The sequence below is a fragment of the Eubalaena glacialis genome, chromosome 10 (assembly GCF_028564815.1).
Source record: "Eubalaena glacialis isolate mEubGla1 chromosome 10, mEubGla1.1.hap2.+ XY, whole genome shotgun sequence".
Classification (NCBI taxonomy): Eukaryota; Metazoa; Chordata; class Mammalia; order Artiodactyla; family Balaenidae; genus Eubalaena; species Eubalaena glacialis.
The window spans coordinates 9,193,710-9,216,541 of record NC_083725.1 but is presented as its reverse complement, the minus strand read 5'-3'; the positions used below and the strand labels follow the sequence as shown (position 1 = coordinate 9,216,541).

Sequence of the window (22,832 nt, the reverse complement as noted above, 5' to 3'; positions counted from 1 at the left end):
ATTCCTGCAGTAATTCTCCAATTTCATCGGCTGCACTACTACACACTGGCCTCACGGGGGCACCAGCAGACTCCACACTCGCATGAAAGTCCTGTTTTTCCTGAGATAAAGCAGGGCACTTGCTCAGTCTCCTGCAGTGATTAGTGGAAATACTAATCACTGCTAAAGAAGGCATATAATAGCCGAAGAATATAAAAGTGGGCACACTTGGAGGACTTTACAATAGCATCTGCCGTCTGCAGTGCGTTCCACTGTTCCTCCAAAACCCTTTTTAAAAAGCACACTCCTAGGGACTCCAGTCCCTAAACTCCGGCTCCTCTTTCTCTCTCCCCGGCTCCGCTCACCTCTCTACTCAGACACAGGTGTCTCGCCCTGCTCTCTCCACGGAGTTCGTGTCCTGCCTCTAACTGTGCTCTAGTTACTGCCACCACCGTTTCACACTCGGCCCTTCCATCAAGTCAATTCATCTTCCTTTACACACCAACTGTCCCTCCAGATTTTCTGACTTCTCTCATTAATAATAATAAACACTGACATTTTCTAGCTTGTGCCAGGCTTTACATGGACTAACTCATTTAATACTTAAAATAACAAAGAGGTTCAATATCTTGTTCGAAATCACATAGCTAAAGAAGCGCCAGAGCTGGGATTCGAATCCCCAGACCATGCTCTAAGCCATTATGTTGCCGAATTTGCCATTTCCCTTTGAAGTTAAACATTTATATTCCCAGTTTTCCACAACCAACCAACCAACATACTGTTGTTGATGATGATAAAGTTGACACCCAAGGCTAAGGGACTTCCGCTACACCACACACACAAATGCAAGGACCAGGTCTCTCTGCTTCATGCTATATTTCTAGTACCTCACACAGTTTGCGGCATATAATAAGCATTTAAACATATTTTTGGCTTGAATCGGTTGAAGTCACATTCAAATCACCATGTACACAGGCTGAGAGACAAAAAAAATAGCTTCCACCAACAGTAATACAGACTGGTGACAGGAGTTGCTATTTTGAAAATCATGAGCAGAATATTCTCGTTCAAAGTCAAAACAAATGTTAGGAAGAAGAAAGAAAATGATTGTAAAGTAATTATAAGTGGAAAGAAGGTCTATAAAAATCTTTATCCAAAAAAAGGTACATGAAATGGGATGAGGTAGAGGAATAGGAGGATGGTGAGAGGAGAGCATCTGGGGGACACTCAGAGGCGGACGCCTGCAAGTAGGTGTGTCCAACTCAAACATTAAAGCCTATTTTGTGTTTATGCTGTGAGGTGGGCCTCGTTTTTGTAACACCTTACTTGTTTGATTTCTATGTTCTAGACAAGTCAGAACTACTACCCTGCTAAGATGTCTAGGTCTCAGAGGGGTCACGTGAACAGGTGAGGCAAGGCAATTATGAACTTGGTTAAATATGTTTATTCCTTTTAGACAAGGCTAAGAGCAGAATCTTTCTGACAAGGTACGGCTAACTGAAAGTTTGGTTTCTCTTGATATATTTTTTCATTTGTGTGTCGGGCCATATTTAATGAGTGCCGACCAATTAGGTCGTACTGGGGTTATAAATGTGATCCAGGAAAATGTGGTCATGTGCACAACGTACATACAAGTAAAAAGGGGAAGTGAAGGGTACTAAGCAGTCACCCGTAAGGGGACAGACTCTGGGTAGTCGCAGAAGGCTTCCTAACTGATGTCCAGGCTAACGGACGATAAAAGTTAGGTAGGAAAGTGTGGGAGAGAAAGATTGTTCCAGGCCGAGAGCATGCGCAGTGGGCTGGGAGTGAGTGAAAGAGCGCGGTTCATTCTCAGGGCTGGGAGGGATAACAGCAAGTTCGGGAGGGTGTGGGGAGGTGGGCACTGACACACGGTTGCTAAGAGTATAAATGTATACAAATCGATACATTTCCACAGGAAAATTTAAGGACATGTTCAAAGCCTTAAAAAGTGTGCAATTTAACCTAGTAATTTCATTTCTGGGAATTTATCTTATGGAAATAATTAAGCATGTGTGCAATGATTTAGCTACAAGGAAAATAAACATGCCACTGCTTATAAAGGCAAAACGTTTAAAGCAACCTAAGAGCCTATCTATGGAAGACCAGTTAAATTACAATACAACCATATTTCTGAACACCCTCCAATCGTTGTAAACTGTGCTGAAGATTAATATTTATTGGCATGAAAAATGTTCACAATATGACATTAAGAGAAGAAGCAAGATATGATACAGTATTATGGTATGGATCCTATTTCAAAAATATAAGAGCAGAAAAGGTCTGCTTATTTCTGGATTGTGGAATTATAAGTGTTTTTAGCTTCTTTTTTTTTGCCTTTCTCTTTAATATTTCTTTAATGAACATGTAATGCTTTTTAATAAGAAGAAATATTGGTTACTTATTAACTTTTTTTAAGATGTAATTGTCCCATCAGTAAACTGAGATGAATTAAGTTACATTCAGTTCTTGACCAGCAGGCAAGCTAGGAGGGCAAAAAAAGGAAGACGGATTCCAGGGAAGAGATCTCAACAGCACCTCCCCACACCAAAGCCCATGAACCCTCTTCCTCTCAGCACATACCTGGACAAATCCAAATGGGAAGAAGCGCTCTGTCTGCCCCTGGGAGCCATCGTGGAAGGTTTGGCGCCAGTCTTCAACGAGTGCAGGGAACGTACAATTGTACAGGTCCCTGTTAAAGTTTACATTGGACTCCCCTAAAAACAGTCCAAACTGTGAGAAGAGTTTGGGGTAGATGCAAAGGCAGCCACACTGCTCCCCAACCTCTATGCATGCCCTTAGGTAGCGGGCCTTCCTGCAGTCTCCCTGGACTGGCCTTGTGGTTGCTCTGGCCAATGGGGCATCAGCACACACGATGCAAGCAGAGGCTTGAAAAGCAATTCAGCTCTGTGGTTTGTTCTCTCCTGATACACTTGGAACCCTGACACTGCCATGTAAATGATAAATTAAGTCTGAACTAGCTTGCTGAAGGATGAGAGGCCACGTGAGAACCAGGAGGCCCCGGCAGACAGATAGCCCCAGTCAACAGACATGAGGGAGAGGCCATGCTAGGTCATCCAGCCACCAGACAACCTGCCAGGTGGCCAAAGGCACATAAGAGATCCCAGCAGAAAGTAGCCAAAGCAGCCCAGACAGAAAAACTACACTGCTAACCCAGAGAATAGTGAGCTCACTAACATTATTACTGTTGGAAGTCACTAAGTTCTGGGGTGGTTTCTTATGCAGCAACAGCTAACTGATACAATGGAAAACCAGCAAACTGAACACTCACCCTGGTACCATATCACCCCTTTCAGAGTCATATTACGGAGCGGATGGATCATGGCATTCCAGAGAACGGAGTATTCACTGGGACCAGTTTCCAGATCAGATGGCATGAACCTGAAATCAGTAAGACGCACAAGTGTCAAGAGAGAGCCAATAACTGATCACATGATGATCCCTGAGCTGGGCATCTATCCAGCTTCACTCGGGTCAAACTCCTGATGAAAGCAACACAGAGTTCAATTCAACCACTCTGTGTCCATGAAAACATGAGGACAGTCTCCAGATTTCACTCCAGGTTCTTCCCAGAATAACTGTCATCAGTCAGCTTTCTGTGAGTTCAGACGGGGCCATCCCGGTTTCCATCGAGTGATTAAGACCAGGGAGGAGGAGTGTTTTAATGAGTCAATCACACAGGCAATAAGTTTATTTAACTAGTACTCAATGCATGGACACTGAGATTGTGTTAAGCTCTTTGCTTTCATAAGCAATGTCATGATTATCTTCCTTAGAGTTAAATCATTGCTTACAGTCTTAATTATTTCCTTAAGATAAATTCCCAGAAATGAGATTGCCAGGTCAAAAGGCACATTTTCTTAAGACTCTGAACATGTCCCTAAATTGTCTCTGTGCAATACTTGTACGAATTTATACTTGCAGCAGCTGCATATGAGAATGGCCACTTCCCCTTGCTATTGTCCCTGCCATGTCCCCAGAGATCTGGGAAGCCTGGCTTTAGATTCCTCCAACTCTACCGAAGGCAAGTCTTTCTGTTCCAAAACTGGATAACTTCACTCCCCAACAGGCAGGCCTTTACCCAAGATATACCAAGAGCTCAAGTCCATGCTTTTCCCAGAACTGATGAGACAAGGTCTGTGAAAGCAGTTCACATATTGTTCATCTCTATTTTAACATTAGTGTCAAGATGTTATTAACCAGCCTTTTCTCTCCCTTCCCCTACCCACAAATATTCTTCCTGATCCAGCTTTTCCTGAGCGTGCTTTCACCATCAGTCTTCTAATACACTTCTCTGATTACATGTGTACTTGTTCTTCCAAATTGTTAGACTGTGTTTATTCTCACAGGCAACACAGGACAGTGGTTAAGAGCACAGACATTGACACCAGACTTTATCGTGTCCACAAGCAAGTCACTAAACCTCTCTCAGACTTAGTACCTTTTTCCATCATATGTTAATAGTATCCACTTCAAGAGAGTGTTGTATTAAGTGAGTTAATATACATAAAGTGCTTACAACAGTATCCAGCATTTAGAAAGCTTCTATTAAGTATTAGCTATCACTATTATTAAGGAAAAGGGTCATAATTACTTCCTGACATATTCTCAGATGATTGTGGTGCTGATGACAGTGAAAATAATACCTGAATAAGTTACAAACATTTAATACATATTTGTACATTCAACACACTCTTGACTCCCCAAAAGGAGACCATGATCCTTCTCCCTTACAAAATTTCCTGGCTGGCTTTCTCCCAGACCAGAGGACGCTTTCTTACCCTTGCCTCGGGACCCCACAGGCTTTCAGTGACCTTCCAGACGACCAGGCTTCAATGGGTGTCCCGGCCCACGAGGAGGAGAGCAGCCCCACGGGATACCGCAGAGTGTCATGCAGGTAACGCCCAAAGAGCCAGCACACTGCTGACATGTACGTGAAATTGCCATGGCCCAAGTTTTCTGTTCGGAGAAACAGTTAAAGAAAAACAGTCACGGAAAAAGTAGATGGATATGGACTGCAGCTCCTAGGTGGGTCTAGGTGAGAAGAATGGGTGTGGGTCAGGCCTTGCATTTCTTTCTGAGACTTTCCAAGAGTAGGATAAGATTGAGAGGCAGCTGTCTCGCTAGCAGAAAGCCAAAGGCTCTCTGGCCAGGCAAGCAGGCATCCCCCTGCTTCCCCACCATGTTCAGGGCCCTGAGAATCTAGGAAGATTAATACTCCTCTGCAATAGGTGAGGGGCAGAAAGGCCGCTGGCCCCCATTCCACCCTCACCTACGTGCTCCTCTTTCCCAGCATCCATCCCCACTTAGCTCTGTGGAAGGGAACAAGCAAGCATGGGGCAATGTCGAGAAGAAAGGTATATTTTTTCTGGGTAGTTTTATACCCAGTTTTATAGCTATGGTAATGAAAACAAGAACAAACAAGTGATGGGGAGTTTGGCCAAAAGGAAATTTAACAGAAACCAAAACCAGTGTTTAAATGTTCAGCATCGGGACTTCCCTGGTGGTCCAGTGGTAAAGAATCCGCCTTACAATGCAGGGGATGGAGGTTTGATCCCTGGTCAGGGAACTAAGATCCCACATGCAGCGGGGCAACTAAGCCCACGTGCCACAACTACTGAGCTCGTGTGCCTCAACTAGAGAGCCCGTGTGCCGCAAACTACGGAGCCCACGTGCCCTGGAGCCCGCGCGCCACAACTAGAGAGAGAAAACCCACACGCCACAACTAGAGAGAAGCCCGCATGCCACAATGAAAGATCCCGCATGCCACAACTAAGACCCAACAAATAAATAAATAAATAAATAAATCTTTTAAAAATAAATAAATGTTCAGCATCATCTAGCTCATTCGTCCATACAGCCCTGTAACCAACACAGACCAGAAGAGGCAATTTCCATGTTAGAAGAAAGCTGGTGAAGAGGGGAACGTGAGGGGCTTCCCTGGTGGCGCAGTGGTTAAGAATCTGCCTGCCAATGCAAGGGACACGGGTTCGAGCCCTGGCCCGGGAAGATCCCACATGCCGCGGAGCAACTAAGCCCGTGCACCACAACTACTGAGCCTGCGCTCAGGAGCCCGCAAGCCACAACTACTGAGCCCACGTGCCACAACTACTGAAGCCTGCGTGCCTAGAGCCCGTGCTCCGCAACAAGAGAAGCCACTGCAATGAGAAGCCCACGCACCACAACGAAGAGTAGCCCCAGCTCGCTGCAACTAGAGAAAGCCTGCCCACAGCAATGACGACCCAACACAGCCAAAAATAAATAAATAAATAAATAAATAAATAAATTTTTTTTAAAAAGGGGGGAACGTGAACACACGCAGCTGATGGGATCAATCCAATCCAACAGCTGTTAAAGAACCACTATGTGTAAATCACTGGCTTGGCATGTGAAAGATCAAAACTCAATACAGTTCGGCTCTCAAAACGCGGATAGCGTAATAGTAGGAATTGAAGTCAGTTTCAAATCAATTAAAATGGATTGAGCGCCCACCAAGTGCCAGGCGCTTCTAGATGATAGGGGTACAGTAATTAAAGGGACATGGAGAGACATGGAACCTCTCCTCAGAGGTCTTATATTCTACAGAATAAGACAAATATTCAGCTGAGTAAAACAGATGGCAAAATATGGTTTAGTGCTTTAAGAGGTATAAACAAGTGTTAAGGGGTTTTAACAGCAAGAGAAAGAATATGAAATGAAAGGCAGATCATTAAATGCCAGGTGAGGGCGGACCTCCTTCCCTGTGCTCCGGGCATACTCTGTGCCTGATGTTTCCCTCACCCCACTAAACCCTTAGGACTTCTATATTCTCCATGTCTGGCACCCAGTGCAGAGTCAGTGAATGTTCGTTGGCTGGTGCTGGGTAGCTGTGGGCAGCTGGAATAAAGGTGACTCACTGATGGGCAGGTAGAGGGAAGAGGTAATTAAGCGGGAAGGGGAGGGAGGTTGGGCGGCCTTGAAAGATAGGAGTCCAGGAAGTAGAGCTAGCATTCTAGGCAGAAGAAACAGTATGTACAAAGGCACGTAAAACTGGACGGTTTTTAAAGTATTTGCCTAGAGCATAGATTACAAAAGGAGAATGGTATAAGATAAAACTGCAGGGGAGGTTAGAGGCACATCTTGGAGTAAAGGAAATAGAAAGCCACTTGAAAATGCGCGAGAATGAGAATGTGTGGTGGGCAGCACAGCCCCCAGAGGTGTCCAGAGTCCAATGCCTGGAACCTGTGAATGAACCTTATGTGGCTAAAGGGACATCGCAGGTGTTTTCAAGAGTAAGGACTAGAGAGGGGGTGATTGTCCTGAATTATCCAGATAGGGCCAAGCTAATTACAGGAGTCTTTAAAATCAGAGACCCTTCCCAGCTGCAGTCAGAGATATGAGGGCAGTAGAAGAGGCTGCAGAGACTGGAAATGTGAGAGGGGCTTGCCCTACTAGGCTCTTCCCCACACACCTGCGTGGCCTCACCTCTGTCAGGTTATTATGGAAATGCTGCCTTTCTCAGCTGGGACCTCCGTGGCCACTCTAAGCTGGAAACCACCACCCCATCCCAGCCCCAGCAGTACTGCCCCCCTTCCTTGATGTATTTTATGTACTTATTTCTGTCTCAGCAAGCACCACCATCTAACCTATCTCTTGATGCTCAAAAATTTGAGTCTCTGAGTTCAGAGAGTGAAATGGAGCCGACAGCAAGGTATAATACCTTATCCAAATCTAATTGATTCCTGAGTTTTGGATGACATGCATTAAGAGTTCACGGACCAAAGGATTCATTAAAAAATTTACCCAAATGTATTCAGTTCCTGAGTTCTTAAAGGGAAAGTTCTGACAGTGTGATACTGAATAGTATCAATACTTCGTATATAATTTACTAATTTTATTATTCGTTTTCTGTATTCCCTCACTAGACTGTAAGCTCCATCCAGGAGACCAGGCGTGCCTGCCTGCTTTATTCTCTGCTATACCCCCAGCACTTAGAATAGCGCCTAGTTCATAGTGGGCAACCAAATATTGGCTGAATGAATTAATACTTGAAAATGTAGGAGCAATTGAGGTTACCAAGGTAAAGCATGTACAGGTGAAAGAGAAAACGGACCAGAAAGAGCACAAGTGACCACGTCTGGAGGAAAGGACTGAAGAAAGCAAAGAAACAGGCAGGGAGAGGACAGAGAGGGAGAACGAAGGAAAGGAAGTACCAAGCAAGCTCAGAGGAAGGCGCAGCTTCTAAAAGCAGCAGTCAGCAGTGCCGATGCTACGGGGTGTCCAGAGTGCATGGTAGAAGAACAGCAGTAACCTTGGGGGAACCAGTTGTTGACCTGGACGCAGAAGCCAGATTATAAAGGGTTAAAGAGTGAACACGTTGGAAGGCAATGAAAAGAATGAAAAGATGTTCTAAAAAGGTTTAACAGAGCAAAGGAGAGAGGTGAGGTACCAGGAGAAGGGTGTGTGTTATGCTTTGTTTCGCTTGGTTTTGTTAGAATAAAAGAAAAGCAGAGCTCTGAGGGCGGGGGCTGCGTCTGCCCCAATCACAGCTGCACCCTCGGGGCCTAGATCAGAGCCTGACGCAGAGCAGCCTGAACTGAAGATTTCGTGCAGACTGGACGGTGGGGTAAAAGGACAGAGCCTGAGGGATAAGAGAAGGCCCTGGAGAAGGTAAGAGCCCGCATCAGAGGCAGGCCTGAAAGGAAACAGTCAGCTGTGTTCAGACACAGAAACAAAGGAAGAAAGAGAAGAGGAGAAGAGAGCGTCAGGCGCTGAAGAGATGCTGGCGGAGCTTGAGCTGAGTGGCCTCAATGGGACCGACGAAGTTGGAGGAAGCGCCATCTCCTCAGAGCAAGGGGGCAAGAGTCACTGTGGAGTCTTGGGAAGAAATGTATGAAACAGGTACCATCAGGAATGGGGGAGGGGTCGACAAGAAATGAATAAAAGGATGAAATAGATCAGAACCTAATTCAGGCTCACAGATTGCAAGCAGGGCACCAGCCCCTCTCAGAAGAGATGGCACGCGTTCCAGCGACCACTTACCCAAGGTGGGCTTGGACCACCGCAAATCAACCTCGGCAAGGTCCTCCAGCTCCTGCTGAGCCTGGTTGAGAGACACGGAGAGGATGTGGACAGACTGATAGGCAGCTGTGTTCGACAGCTCGCTTGTGGCATTAAATATCTGGAAAAGAAGCAGGAACGTCATTTCTTACACCAACCTAGTGGATGGTCAATGATGCTACTGCCTCCTGGTAAACACTGCCAACCCTCCGAGCTCCTTCTGAGCCTTTAGGATACCAGAACCAAATGAATAATCAAAACCAGTGGTGGGCTGGTCCGGATCGCCTTGATCCACAGAGACCATGATAAATCATGTCCCCAAAGAAGGTGGGAACACAATGAAATCTGAGATCTCAAGGACAAGTCTGTGTTAGATGAGAGGAGCTGTGAATGGGTTTAGGCTAAAGAAGGCCGATATCTTGAAACGAAAGTACTTCTATTCAGAAAAAGTATCTGTTAACATAAAGCCATGGCATTAACTTTTTTTTTTAAATGGAGCCAAAAAGGCCGTGGGGAGGTAAGTTTATGTAATCCATAGCCCATGAGAGATGTATATTCAAAAGAAACACACCTGAGAAACGATTTTTGAACTCCTGAAACATCCTGAAATCAGCCTCAAGATGCTTATCTTCTCATCTCAGTCCTGGAAAATCACCCAAGAAAAGCACGGGAGGCCTGGCAGTGTGAAAGGTGGTGTTCAGGGTGATTGCTGACAACAGCCCCAAGAAACTAGACAAACAAAAGGGTCCGTCCAAAGACACAGCACTTTTTCCCAAAGCACTTTAGGAAACCTCACCAGTTGCCAAGAGTGTGACAGGACTGGCTTAGGGTTCTTCTGGACATGAATGTGTGTGCTACACGGACTGGTTTCACTGTTAGTCCTGTGAAGCATCATTCCTCTCTGGGCTTACATGTAAGTGCTATCTCCTTCAATCCTGATTTTTCAGTAGTTATGTTTCTCTTTATTTTAAAAAGAATGTATCATAAATATATTGTTTTGCTTTCTAATTAGTGTTTGTTTTTTCTGGTCTTCTCTCCATCCCCCTGGACAGTCTGGTCTTCCCAAAACAAAGGCCTAACAGGAGCCTCCAGAAGGCCAGTTATCACTGGCCTCCGGGAACAAGAGCTCCAGCTGAGACAGGACTGCCACAGCCAGAGGCACAGGAGGCTGGGATGCTTTCCATTGGCCACCGGCCACAGAGTGTGCAGCTGGCTGGCTTTCCCTCCCACCCGCCACAGAGAATACAGCTGGCCTCGCCGCTGCAGTGTAGGAGCAGCCAGAGCGCCTCCACAGAGCATTTCACTGAAATGTGCTGCCCCTTGGATCGCCTTTTGACTTGCTGCTGAGCCTGCTGTGGCCCATAAGATGGCCAGATGCAAAAGAAATGGCTCTTTTGGTCCCAGTGGGAGCCGCAGCCTGAAATGCTCCCTGGGTAATGGCAGCTCTAGGCTGTCAGGGTTACTGGTCTTCCACACATGGTCTCAGGAAAATTCCATAGGAAATCCAGACCTGCTTGTTCAGGATCTTCCCTGGCAAGTTTTATGTAAAATAAACATTAAAGACTAAGAAGAGACTAATGCACTCACAGTATATTTTGGCAGGGAAGTTATTTTTCAGCAGCAAGTACCTGTAAAAAGTCGCCTCCCTTGAAATTCAGTTCTGCACCAAGCACTAAGGATCGTATGTTGCTTCCATGGAAACAGGGGATGAAACTGCTTCTCTCCACCCACACCAGCTTCTGCACCGACTGGGAACTCCAGTGCCTCCTCGCAATGAGACGCTGGTTTCAGGGGGCAGTGCAGGGAACATGCATCTTGTCTTTTAGACCCATTGCTAACACTGTAGAGTATTGCAAGGCCAACAGAATTGGGGGGAGCGGGGCAGGGCGGGGGTTGGCATCCTCCTCTATTGTTACCAGCACACAGAACTGGATCCAAAGCATTGGCTGGAAAACTTCCATTTTCAAACTCACATTTGTGTATTATTTCAAGCCAAAGCTCGAAAGCCACAGTAAGTGTTAGCAAAAATGGGGGTGGGGGGAAATTCTTGCTGCATCTGATGACAATTACTTCTGAAATTGGTATCCTGTCCCAATATCACCAAGCCTTTTTGATGGAAGGATTTCCTTGGGGATACTGGCAGCAAACTAGGAATAAAGAGATTTCAGGAAGATTTTCATTTAAATGACACTTGGTTTCCCTGCTGAGGAGAGGGGAAGCCTTACTCCATCTGCTGAGATCAAATTTCATCTCATCAAACACCTCAGTGTAATTATTTTTCTACCAAGTATTGAAATGAGGATGTAAATGAATACCAAGGTATTTGAAGTCATTAAGGCTGCAGCGACTGGGAGAGCCCTACCACCTCTCTGGGGACCCGCAGTTCACCATCAAAGCAGCTGCTCACTGGTGTTCATTTTGTAACCTTTATACTACATTCTTGAATTAATGAAGAAACGTCAAGAATCTATTTCCTCAGAGAATCTTGGCATGGGGTCTGCACAGGGGAGCAAGGCATGTGTGTGAATGTGTGTGTGTATGTGCACACAAGTGCACGCACTGACGGACACAGGGAAACTTTACTTAAAAGAATTTGGATCCTGTATGTTACTTTACCTTCTACCACAGTACAATATAGCAGATTTAGTTGAGAGAATAACTACAAATAAGCCAGTCATCACAACTCCTATGAATCTGGTATTGTAATGTGGCACCAGCCCTTCTCTTCTGGATTTTAATTCCCCTATTTGTAAAGCAGGAATGTGGGGATTGCTGAGATATTGAAAAATGGGCTTTCTATCTAATGTTGGCCATCTTCTTCCGAGCTAACTAGAAATATCCAAGTCTTAAGACATACCCTGACTTAGGAGGTGACAGATGAACATTTAGACTTTCCTCCATTTATAAACATCTCACTCAGTGTTATAAATAACACTTGATTTTAAAATTCCACTTTACCCTAACAACAAGATGGGCATACAATCTGCCATTTCCCTCATTTGACTGTGAAGAGTGGTTGGTTATAGTGGAAATCTTATCTCCTCAGAAAAGTCACATGGAGGGAGAGAGGGAGAAAGACAGAGACTCTATGTGTGTACACGCGCGTGTGTGTTGGGAGTCTTCAGGGGGAAAGGAGCAAGTGGAATCAAGGAGGAGTCATGTGAAGCATCCTTTTGATCAAAAAACAAAGTTCTACCGAGGGTTAAGAGACTAGAAAACTTGCTTTTTGGTACTGTCAGCCCCTAAAATTCAGTCTTGCAGACTAAGTGCGTGATTTAAAACAAACAAATAAAAAAAATTAACACTTGTCTTTTTCAGATGGAATCTTTTTTCTATTTCCCTGTATCTCAGAGCTTGTAGCCCTAGTTTAATACAGAATATGCTTAAGAGTAAATTCCAGGCAGAAAGAATGTGTTCTGTCTTAACAATCAAAATCTGATTAAGCTTGACAGAAAATGGGATGAGATCCCCTGGCACAGATTGCGGCTGAAAACCTGACTGTACAGATACAAATAGATCTGGTCCGTGCCTTTCTGTGCAAACAGAGAACTGTAATTAAAGCATTAAGGAAAATACTGTTTTCCTTAATGAGTTAACAGCAATCCCACTTCTATATAAAACCATGCTTTCTATCAAGAGATAAAACTTCAATTTTGCTTCTATTCACTTATGTTAAAAGGGACCCCAGTTAAAGCCCAGTTAAAGTCCAGTTTAATAAACATTTAAATTCAAAAGGTTTCCGTATACTTAAGTAGGGCAGGAAGCAAGACTAAGAAAAATATTGGTTAGGAAGACATAAATGCAAGAATTTAGATTTTTAAATTAGAAAACTAATAATGAAAGGAAGTAGATATGTCCAGAGTAGAATCTTTTTAGGGGCATTATTTATTAATTGGTTAAAAAAAGGAAAAAAAAAAAAAAGGAAGAAACCATAAGGGGTAGAAGCTATAGAAGCAAAACAAGAAATCATAAGTATGCGCAAGGACTCAATTTTATAAATTTTTTTAAAAAGATTAATTGAGATCATGGTCTAGCTGTAGAGGTTTTTAAATCTCAAATTTAAATATTTCTCAAAGATGGAGAAGTAGATAATGGAAAAAAGGCAAGGAAATAAAAATCAACTTGAGGAGGAACTGAGTTTTAGAGAAAGAGCTAGGGAAGACAATCTTTTCAAGATCTTAACCTATTAAAGGAAACAAATGAAAGTACACATCAAAGTATATAAACATATTAGTTCTGATGAATAATGCAAATTAAATCATTTATTCCTAAGATTCTTATTTATATAATGTGCCTCTTTATTGTAAACTGAGCCTTTGATAGATATTTAAGATATCAGTTAGGTGAATATCAATTTGTTTATTTTTTAACTTACTCTTAAAAATTATAGTTATTTCATGCTCATTATAGAAAAATCAAAAAATACAGACAAGCAAAGAAAACTAATCCCAATTTCAAATGTGCCAAAGAATTTAACTCACACTAACTTCTCTGGATGTCTGATACTGAGTGAAAAATATTTACTCATCTTTCAGCAATATTTTAAGCTGATAATCTTTAAATATGTCTATGAACTTGCTACTGTCCAGCCCTGATCCTAATATAAATGAAACAGCAATGGTCTCGCTTACTTTTATTTTTAAATCAGACAGCTTCCACTAAACAAACAAAGCAATGACAATTCTGAGGCCCAAAAGCAATAACTCCATCACACCGTACCTAGAAATCCACTCTCTTTATTCTAGACTGTTTTTGTGTTCAATTAGAAGGTGGAGTTGTTTTTAAAAAGAAATCTCAGTGCTAAAGACATTTAGCACCAAGGCTTTTGTTCTACCACCGTTGTCTTGCTAGGATACCAATTAACAATTAAGAAACCTTCTCCCTTGATAACTCTTTCAATGTCCTTTTTATCCAGCGTTACTTAAGAGACCGCACTCATCGTGTGTCAGAGGGGCCCTATCCTCTAATAGCAATGGGGACAGAAACACTTCAAGATGAGTTTCATCACTGACAACGTATTGGCAGGTCGGCATTCCCTTGTTCTGTCCCACTTGATTCTCCAGGTACTGTATATGCTCCATCCCCTACCTGGGAGCTCATGTAGTGCTCTTCCTCCCGACATTCTATCAGGGTAAACAAGAGCCCAGTGAAGTCTCTCTATAGCTACAATAAGGGAGAAAAAAATGCTAGTTCTCAAAATTTAAGAAAAATTAATCTTCAAAGGCCATGACCGAAACAGAGAAAAAAACTGACACTAACAAAAGAAATCCTAGGCTATGAAAAAGTTGAGCAAAAAGAGTCATCAATGGCTCTTATTTCTGTGTAAAAAGAAATATATATATATATATTAATTTGATATATGAATATATATATCAATTTGACACATGACCCCTAACTGAAGTATCAAGGTGTCTGCGTGCGGCTTACCTTGGGATGGTTCAACAATAACAACAACAAACAGATAAATCAAATATGGCAAAATACTTACAACTGTCGATCTAGGTGATGGATATATAGGTCTTTATAAGTCTCTTAACTTTTGTGTGTGTTTGACGTTTTTACAAAAAAAGCTTTTTTAAATAATGACATCTTATATTTAAACATTACTTTTCAATTTATAAGGGCCTTTTAGAGACAAACAAAATAGTTTAATCTTCATAATGGCCCTGTTAGTTAGGCCAGATATAGTTGTAGTATAGTCATTAAAACTAAGCCTGAAACATTTAACAAAATTCAACAAACTTTCATGATAAAAACTCTAAGACAAGTAGGAATAGAGGGAAATTTTCTCAATATGATAAAAGGCGTTTATGAAAAACCCACAGGTCACATCATAGAAAGACTGAAAGCTTCCTCCCTAAGACCAAGAACAAGACAAGGATGTCTGTTTTCATCACTGCTATTCAACATTGTACTGGAAGTTCTAGCCAGAGCTGTTAGACAAGATAAAAGAAATAAAAGCATCCAAATTGCAAAACAAAAAAGGTAAAACTATTTCTAACTTCAGATAATATGCTCCTATACATAGAAAATCCCAAAGAACCTATAAGAAAGCTACTAGAGCTAATAAACAAATTCAGCAAAGTTTCAGGGTACAACATCAAAATGCAAAAATCATTTGTTTCTATAAATGAGCAATGAACAATCCTAAAAGGAAATCAAGAAGGAAGTTCTATTTATAATAGTATGTAAAAGAAAAATACTTCAGAATAAATCTACCCAAGCAGGTAAAAGACTTGTACACTGAAAAACTATAAAATATTACTGAAAAAAAAAAATAAGGAAGATCTAAATTAATAGAAAAACATTCTATGTTCATGGATAGGAAGACTTAACATTGTTAAAATGTCAGTACTACCCAAAGCAATCTACAAATTCAACACAATACCTATCAAAATTCCAACAACCTTTTTTGCAGAAATGGAAAATCATATCCTCACATTTATATGGAATTACAAGGGATCTTGAATAGCCAAAACAATCTTGAAAAAGAAGAATAAAGTTGGAGCACTCACATGTCTCAACTTTGAAACTTACTACAAAGCTACAGTAATTAAAACAGTACAGTACCGCCATAAGAAGAGACATATAGACCAATGGAATAGACTAGAAAGCCGAGAAATAAACCCTCATATATATGACCAATGGATTTTTGAAAAAAGTGCCAAGACCATTCAATAGAGGAAGGACAGTGTTTTCAACAATTGATGCTGGGAGAACTGGATATCCACTTGCAAAAGAATGAAGTTAGACCCTCACCTTACACTATATACAAAAAAGTGATTAAAACGGATCGAAGACCTAAACTTAAGAGATAAAACTAAAAAACTCTCAGAAGAAACATTGGGAAAATCTTCATGTCATTGGACTTGGCAACAATTTCAAGAAGATGATACTAAAAGCATAGACAACAAAAGAAAAAATAGATAAATTGAACTTCATAAAAATTAAAAACTTTTATGTATCAAAGGACACTCTCAAAAAAGTGAAATGACAAACTAAGAATGAGACAAAATATTTACAGATCGTGTATCTGACAAGCGATTAATACCTAGAAGATACAAATAATTCCTACAATTTAACAACAAGCAACCCAATTCAAAAATGGGCAAAGGGCCTAAGTAAACAATTTTCCAAATAAGACATACAAATGGCCAATAAATACATGAGATAATACTCAACATCACTAGTCATTAGAGAATGCAAATCAAAACCACATTAAGATACCACTGCACACCTACTAGCGTGGCTATAATCAAGAAAATGGAAAGTAACACGTGTTAGAATGCAGTGAAATTAGAACCTTTGTATATTGCTGGTAGGAATGTAAAATGGTACAGCCACTGTGGAAATGGTTTGGTGGTTCCTCAAAAGTTAAACATAGAACTAATCCAGCAATTCCACTCATAGGCATGTATCCAAAAGAATTGAAAGCAGGAACTGGAACAGATATCTGTACATCAATGTTCATAGCAGCATGACTCACAATAGCCAAAAGGTGGAAACAACCCAGGTGTTCATCAATAAATGAATGGGTAAGCAAAATGTGGCATATACAATGGAATACAATTCAACCATAAAAAGGGATAAAAGTTTGATATATGCTACATGGATGGACCTTGAAAGCATGATCCTTAGCAAGATAAGTCAGACACAGAAGAACAAGTATTGTATGGTTGCACTTATATGAGGTACCTAGAAGAGGCAAATTCATAGAGAGAAAGCAGAATAGAGGTTACCAGGAGGCAGGAGGAAGGGGAAGGGGGGATTTATTGTTTAATGGGTACAGAGTATACATTGGGGATGATGAAAAAGTTTTGAGGATAGATAGTGGTGATGGGTAAACACACAGCACTGTGAATATATTTAATGCCACTGAATTGTACACTTACCAACAATGATACATATTATGTTATATTCATTTTAACCACAATTTTTTAAAAGCATGTTTTACAAAGTTTCATAAACACCAAGTGATTTGCTCCAAGCCATACAACTAGTAAGAGGCAAAGCCAACATTCACTCTCAATTTTTAAATCTCCATGACAACAAAAGACAGAGTATGTTAGCTGCCCAGCATCCAAACAAAATCTAATTGTTTTGATTTCCTAGGCTCTCTCCAGAAGCTCATCTTCTAAGACCAATCAAAAAGAAGAGTAATCTACTTTGCCTTCAATTTGATATGAAATCTCCATTACCATCAAATACTCTGTAGCTTCTGCCTTTAGCCCAGGAAGGTGAGAAAATAGTGCCCCACACACTGACACACTAGCCGTGACTAAGAAAGCAGGCTCTGGGGTCGCATTCATATCCTGGCTCCACAATTACACTGTGACCTTAGGCAGGGAACTTAACCTCAGATGGGCCAGTTTCCTCATCTGTGAGAGGAATATCTTATAAGTACTTACCACATAAAGTTGTTAATTGAATTAATTAACACATGCAAAGAAAGCACTTAGAACAGATCTTGGCACACGGTAGAAAAAGAAGGCTTCTACCTCCTTCTCCTCCTTGCCCCTTTCCTCTTCCTTGTTTATCTTCCTCGTATCAACATTATTAACACTGAGACTCTGCAAATTACCTGTGAAACAGTCATCTGCATGTTACTTTGCCCACTGCAAAGCCAGACATCTCCAAATAAGACATCATGAATTCTCAGGGTGAAGTTCCTCCTCCCAAGAATCTGCTGTGCCATCACTTCATAAGGTCCACCAGGCTTCACAGGATCCAGTACCACCATCCAGCTATTAGAGTGTGCTGAAATAATAATAAGGCTCCAAGAATTAATCAATCAATCAACTAAAGTGAAATTAAAACCCAATCCTGTCATGCATCAGACTCATTTGTGGTGATTCCCAGCTTCTGTGATGAACTGGATTCAAAGCTATGAAGATTGGCCAAATTTCAGACAGGTCAACAGAAATAACAAAAGCAGCAGCATAGCTATCTTTAATCTGTATCAATTCCTCCTTACTTTTAATCAAAGCATTTACAAGAAAAATAAATCACCCAGTTATAATCCTAAATGAGGACAGACAAAAATACACAGAGATTAAAATTCAAGGGAGTTTAATACAAAAACATAAAATAGAAATTCTTCCTATACCATCCAACTATCAATATTAACATAATCCTAATCTAACAGATTTACCCAGTGCCCCAAACTAACTTGTGAGCACAGGTTAGAGAAAATCACTTATCCCCTGAAACTGACTTGATGGTATCATCCTTGTCATCAACCCCCCAACTCCTCCCCCTGTTGCTCTCAGGGATTAATACCACCAGTGGTTCTGGGCTCTCCTATCAACAGTTAAACAGGTGACACATAAAGAAGTAGTAGGAGGCACATAAATTAATCTCTCTTTGAAGAAGATATTGAGACTTGCCCAATTAATTATTTTCACAGAGTTATTTACCAGACTTAAGGTTTTTGAACGCAGTTTGGGAGATGAAAAGCTATCCAAGACCCTATTTCAGAAATTCATAGCATATTCCTTAGGAACCACCCCCCTACCACCTTCCCACCTCTCACCCACGCACACCACCACCGCTGCCAACATCATACTCGGAGACTTAAGAAAAATATCTTCCAAGTGGCAAAATTATGCCTAGGAGAACCAAACAACAGGAACAAAGTTGAAGAAACGTAAGGGAGAAAATAGACAAAATAGAGAGATGATTGTTTTAAAATAAATATTCTTGGACTTCCCTGGTGGCGCAGTGGTTAAGAATTCTCCTGCCAATGCAGGAAACACGGGTTCAAGTCCTGGTCCAGGAAGATCCCACGTGCCACGGAGCAACTAAGCCCGTGTGCCACAACTACTGAGCCTGGGCTCTAGAGCCTGCAAGCCACAACTGCTGAGCCCGCGGGCCACAACTACTGAAGCCCACGTGCCTAGAGCCCATGCTCTGCAACGAGAAGCCACCGCAATGAGAAGCCCGCGCACCGCAACGAAGAGTAGCCCCCGCTCGCCACAACTAGAGAAAGCCCACGCGCAGCAACGAAGACCCAACGCAGCCAAAAATAAATAAATAAAATAAATAAATTTTTAAGAAAAGAAATTTATTAAAAAAATAAATATTCTTGGCATAATGCTGAAGAATATGGACTGATTTATAATTTGTGTCCATCGGATCAATGTAAATTCAAAGGGAAAGAATGGCAAGAGCTAGAAACGAGGCATCCTAAGGTTATTACACTAACCGGAAAAAATTAATTATAAAAAAACTAGCCAAGTGCCTACCCGTGCCAGACACTGTGCTAAGTTCCTCTTAATCAGTAAGAGCTAAGAAGAGAAGTCCAGCCTCACGGCAGGAGATTGGTAAAGGCTCAAACCATAAAGGATTACTCAGAGTCCTGTGGGAAGCATCCAAAACCCTCAGGCATCAGTGAAAGGGCACAGGTCGCTCCTCTCAGAAGCGCAACTGACTGAGCCTGCTACTCCCACCCCTGCGAGGTCAATTAAGCCCAGGACCAAACGTTCGCTATTGCTTTTAACACCACCAATAGTCACAGACATCAACATATTAAATGCAGAATTCACCTAACGCAGAAAAATCACTGTTTTGGAAACAGTGGGCAGCTAGTACAGATTGTGTCGCACAGGTGTGATGTGCTCCGTATGGCTCTCTCGTCTGAGCAGGCAGACTCTCCAATCTGTCCCAACCGCAGCCTTGCCAAGGTCTTTCCAGACTTCTTGCACTGACGTTGCTTACTGGAGCTCTGTCCTCCTGCCACCAACATTACTCATTTGTGATGATGAGGTCAATCCCTAGAAAACCCAGGACAGGACTATTTTTGAGCCTTCTACTACTGTACAAGCTATTCCTAGTCCCTGCTGTTAATTAGGTATTTACATGTAGTCTCCATCCAGGCAATATGGCTGGTGTGGAAAAGCGCCTTCACCAGAGCTTCTGAAAAGCTTTGCTGCCCAGCAATAAAAAGACAAAGACGGAAAGGGGGGGATGTTGGGGCAAAACAGGGCAACACCATCCTACACCCGGAGGATGAGCTCCCTCTAGAGCCTAAAGCATCTGAAGAGAACTAGGCATCGAGATCTGAGCCTTGTTCCCCAGGACTGCTCCCCCCCAGGAAACTGCTCGACTCCCACAAAGACCTTGGAGAACTTCCTTCTGTTCTAGTCCTCGAGTTCTTTTAGTTTCTAGCTCTTTTCCTCTCCCACTTCATAAGAGAAAAACTCTGACACAAGAATGAGTGTTAAGTAAAGTTAACTGCCACGCAAGGCAGGGGAAACCAGCTCCACTACAGAGGGGTTATTAATGGTCAAAGTAACTCAGAAATAATTTGTTTAAAACAATGTGGATTTACTGCCATGTAAGTATTGATATATACAAAGGAGAGCGGCCCTTGTGAAGACTGTTTCTTAGACTCAAGGCAAGGGTGGGACGTTTCACAAGGAGAATTGATTAGGCCTTGGCCTGTCCGTTAAGGACCGGTTGATGAAAGTGCAGCTGACCACAGGCCAGTGAAGTCCAGTTATAGATTTCAGAAACTGTGTTGACCCACCAAGTCCATTAGATTGAGTCCAAGCAATAAAATTGAGTGATGGGACTTCCCTGGTGGCACGGTGGTTAAGAATCCGCCTGCCCATGCAGGGGACACGGGTTCGAGCCCTGGTCTGGGAAGATCCCACATGCCGCGGAGCAACTAAGCCCGTGCGCCACAACTACTGAGCCTGCGCTCTAGAGCCTGCGAGCCACAACTACTGAGCCCGCGTGCCACAACTACTGAAGCCTGCGCGCCTAAAGCCCGTGCTCCACAACAAGAGAAGCCACCGCAATGAGAAGCCCATGCACCGCAAGAAAGAGTAGCCCCTGCTCGCCACAACTAGAGAAAGCCTGAGAGCAGCAACAAAGACCCAATGCAGCCAAACATACATACATACACAGATAAATAAATAAATAAATAAATATTTAAAAAAAAAATTGAGTGACAAACCACAAAGAGTTGAAGTTCACCATCCAGCTGGCTTTTGCTGAGCTTGATGGGCTTTCTGAGCAACAGCTGCTCTGGTTCCTTCCTCTGGGCCCCAATCACTTGCTATCTTGCGACATCTCTTACCAAACCGGGCTCAGGTTTCTGTAAATGCTCATTTTTGTCGCATTCAAATCTCTGCTTCCTCCCGTTCTTTCTTCTTCTATCTAGGAAGATTCATGCCCTTCCTTCATTGTATAGCTACTGAGAGCATTTACCAGGTGCCAGGCACTCCATCAAGTAAATGGCAAAGAGTAAACCCCAGTCCTCCTGGGTTATACTGACAAGAAAGCCACGCAAACTGACTGGGGCTTTGTGTTTTCCGGCCCAATGGTTAGCGTATCTGGTGGCCTATTTCTCACTGTCCCTCTTCTCTTCCTCTTCCAGCCAAGAGCATAAGTAAAGAACTCTCTCCATTTTCTCTCCATCTCCCTGACCAACCCCACCTCAAAATGGGAATAATAAACAATCAAAGCCAAAAAATTAAAAGAATTTGTCTAGAGACATGATTAGTCATGAAGTGCATCTTGCTATTTTTTCTCTTTGCTATTCACATCAGATGTTAATTGTTTTTCAGGTTATTGTGCCAAATCTCAGAAACCAAGAAGAGAAAAAGGAAAATTATCCAACAACCTTTCCCTTCCCAAGAGGGAAAACCTAGAGCTGGAAGCAGCCCTAATCACCTCTTCCCCCACAGAAGCCTGGCACTTCACCAGGTGCAAACGGGTCTACTGGTTTGTGGAAGTGACCTGGAGCTAAAGAAGGCCTTACTGCCCAAACCGCCCCTGCCTGACCTACATTATTCTGTATAAAGTTCATCTCCACCACCACCAAATATGAATGTAAAAAAAAAAGCTTAACTATTTTTCTATCAATAAAACTGTTGATGCAAGTTACTTAAACTATAGCTTGCTATGGCAGACACACCCTAAGGTGACCCCCAGTGAGTCACACCCTTGTATAGTCCCTCCCCTCAAGTGCAGGCAGAATATATGATTTGCTTCCAATCAACAGAAAATGGCAAATGGGATAAGATGCCATTCTCATGATTAAGTTACATTACATGGAAAAGATGAAGGGGTCTTGCAGATATAATTAAAATCCCTAATCAGTTGGCTTTAAATTAATCCAAAGGGAGATTATCCTGGGTGGGCCTGACCTAAATAAGGTGAGCCCTTTAAATAGGGTCTAGAGGTCAGAGATTTGGAGCAGCAGAAATGCTGCCATGAATTCTACAGGCACAAGGAAATGAATCTGCCAGCAACCTAAGGGTGCTTGGAAGCGAATCATTCCCTAGACGAGCCTCTGGATGAGAATGTAGCCCAGCCAACACCTTGATTTCAGCCTTCTGAAACTCTGAGTAGAGAACCCAGATAAATGATGGTCAGGCTTCAGATCTACAGAAATTGTGAGATAGTAAAAGTGTGTTGTTTTAAGCACCTATGTTTGTGGTAACTTATTATGTGGCATAGAAAACTAGCACGCACGTTAACACTGCAACCAGGAGATTTTTAATTTTCTAAGAGGTTCGGGCCTTTTGTATTTTCTATTTACCTCAATCATGACAAATTCAGGCAGATACACCTTCAGTTTATCACCTACATATGCATCCCCCATGTGTGTCAAAGTGAGAGGATATAGACTATTTGCCACAATTTTACTCCTTGTGTCTGAGAATCATCATGCATCACTTGACAACATGGCTTGAACAGGCCCAGAACCTGACCATATTCCAAGTCATCCCTCAGGTTTTAATTTTCCCAATGCTTAAGTGTCAGTC

The 22,832-nt window shown here is 42.3% G+C and overlaps 1 protein-coding gene across 2 annotated transcripts in view; it reads right to left on the bottom strand.

Moving 5' to 3' along the window:
• The window catches only part of SIAE (sialic acid acetylesterase), a 39,113-nt gene that overhangs the window by 9,422 nt on the left and 6,859 nt on the right, over positions 1–22,832 (bottom strand). For both annotated transcript variants that reach the window (XM_061203252.1, XM_061203253.1), the window contains exons 3-7: positions 17,639–17,814; positions 9,040–9,178; positions 4,800–4,977; positions 3,290–3,399; positions 2,581–2,714 (exon numbers count right to left, since the gene is read on the bottom strand). In XM_061203252.1, the coding sequence (XP_061059235.1) occupies positions 2,581–2,714; positions 3,290–3,399; positions 4,800–4,977; positions 9,040–9,178; positions 17,639–17,814 (737 nt within the window). The remainder of the gene's footprint in view (positions 1–2,580; positions 2,715–3,289; positions 3,400–4,799; positions 4,978–9,039; positions 9,179–17,638; positions 17,815–22,832) is intronic.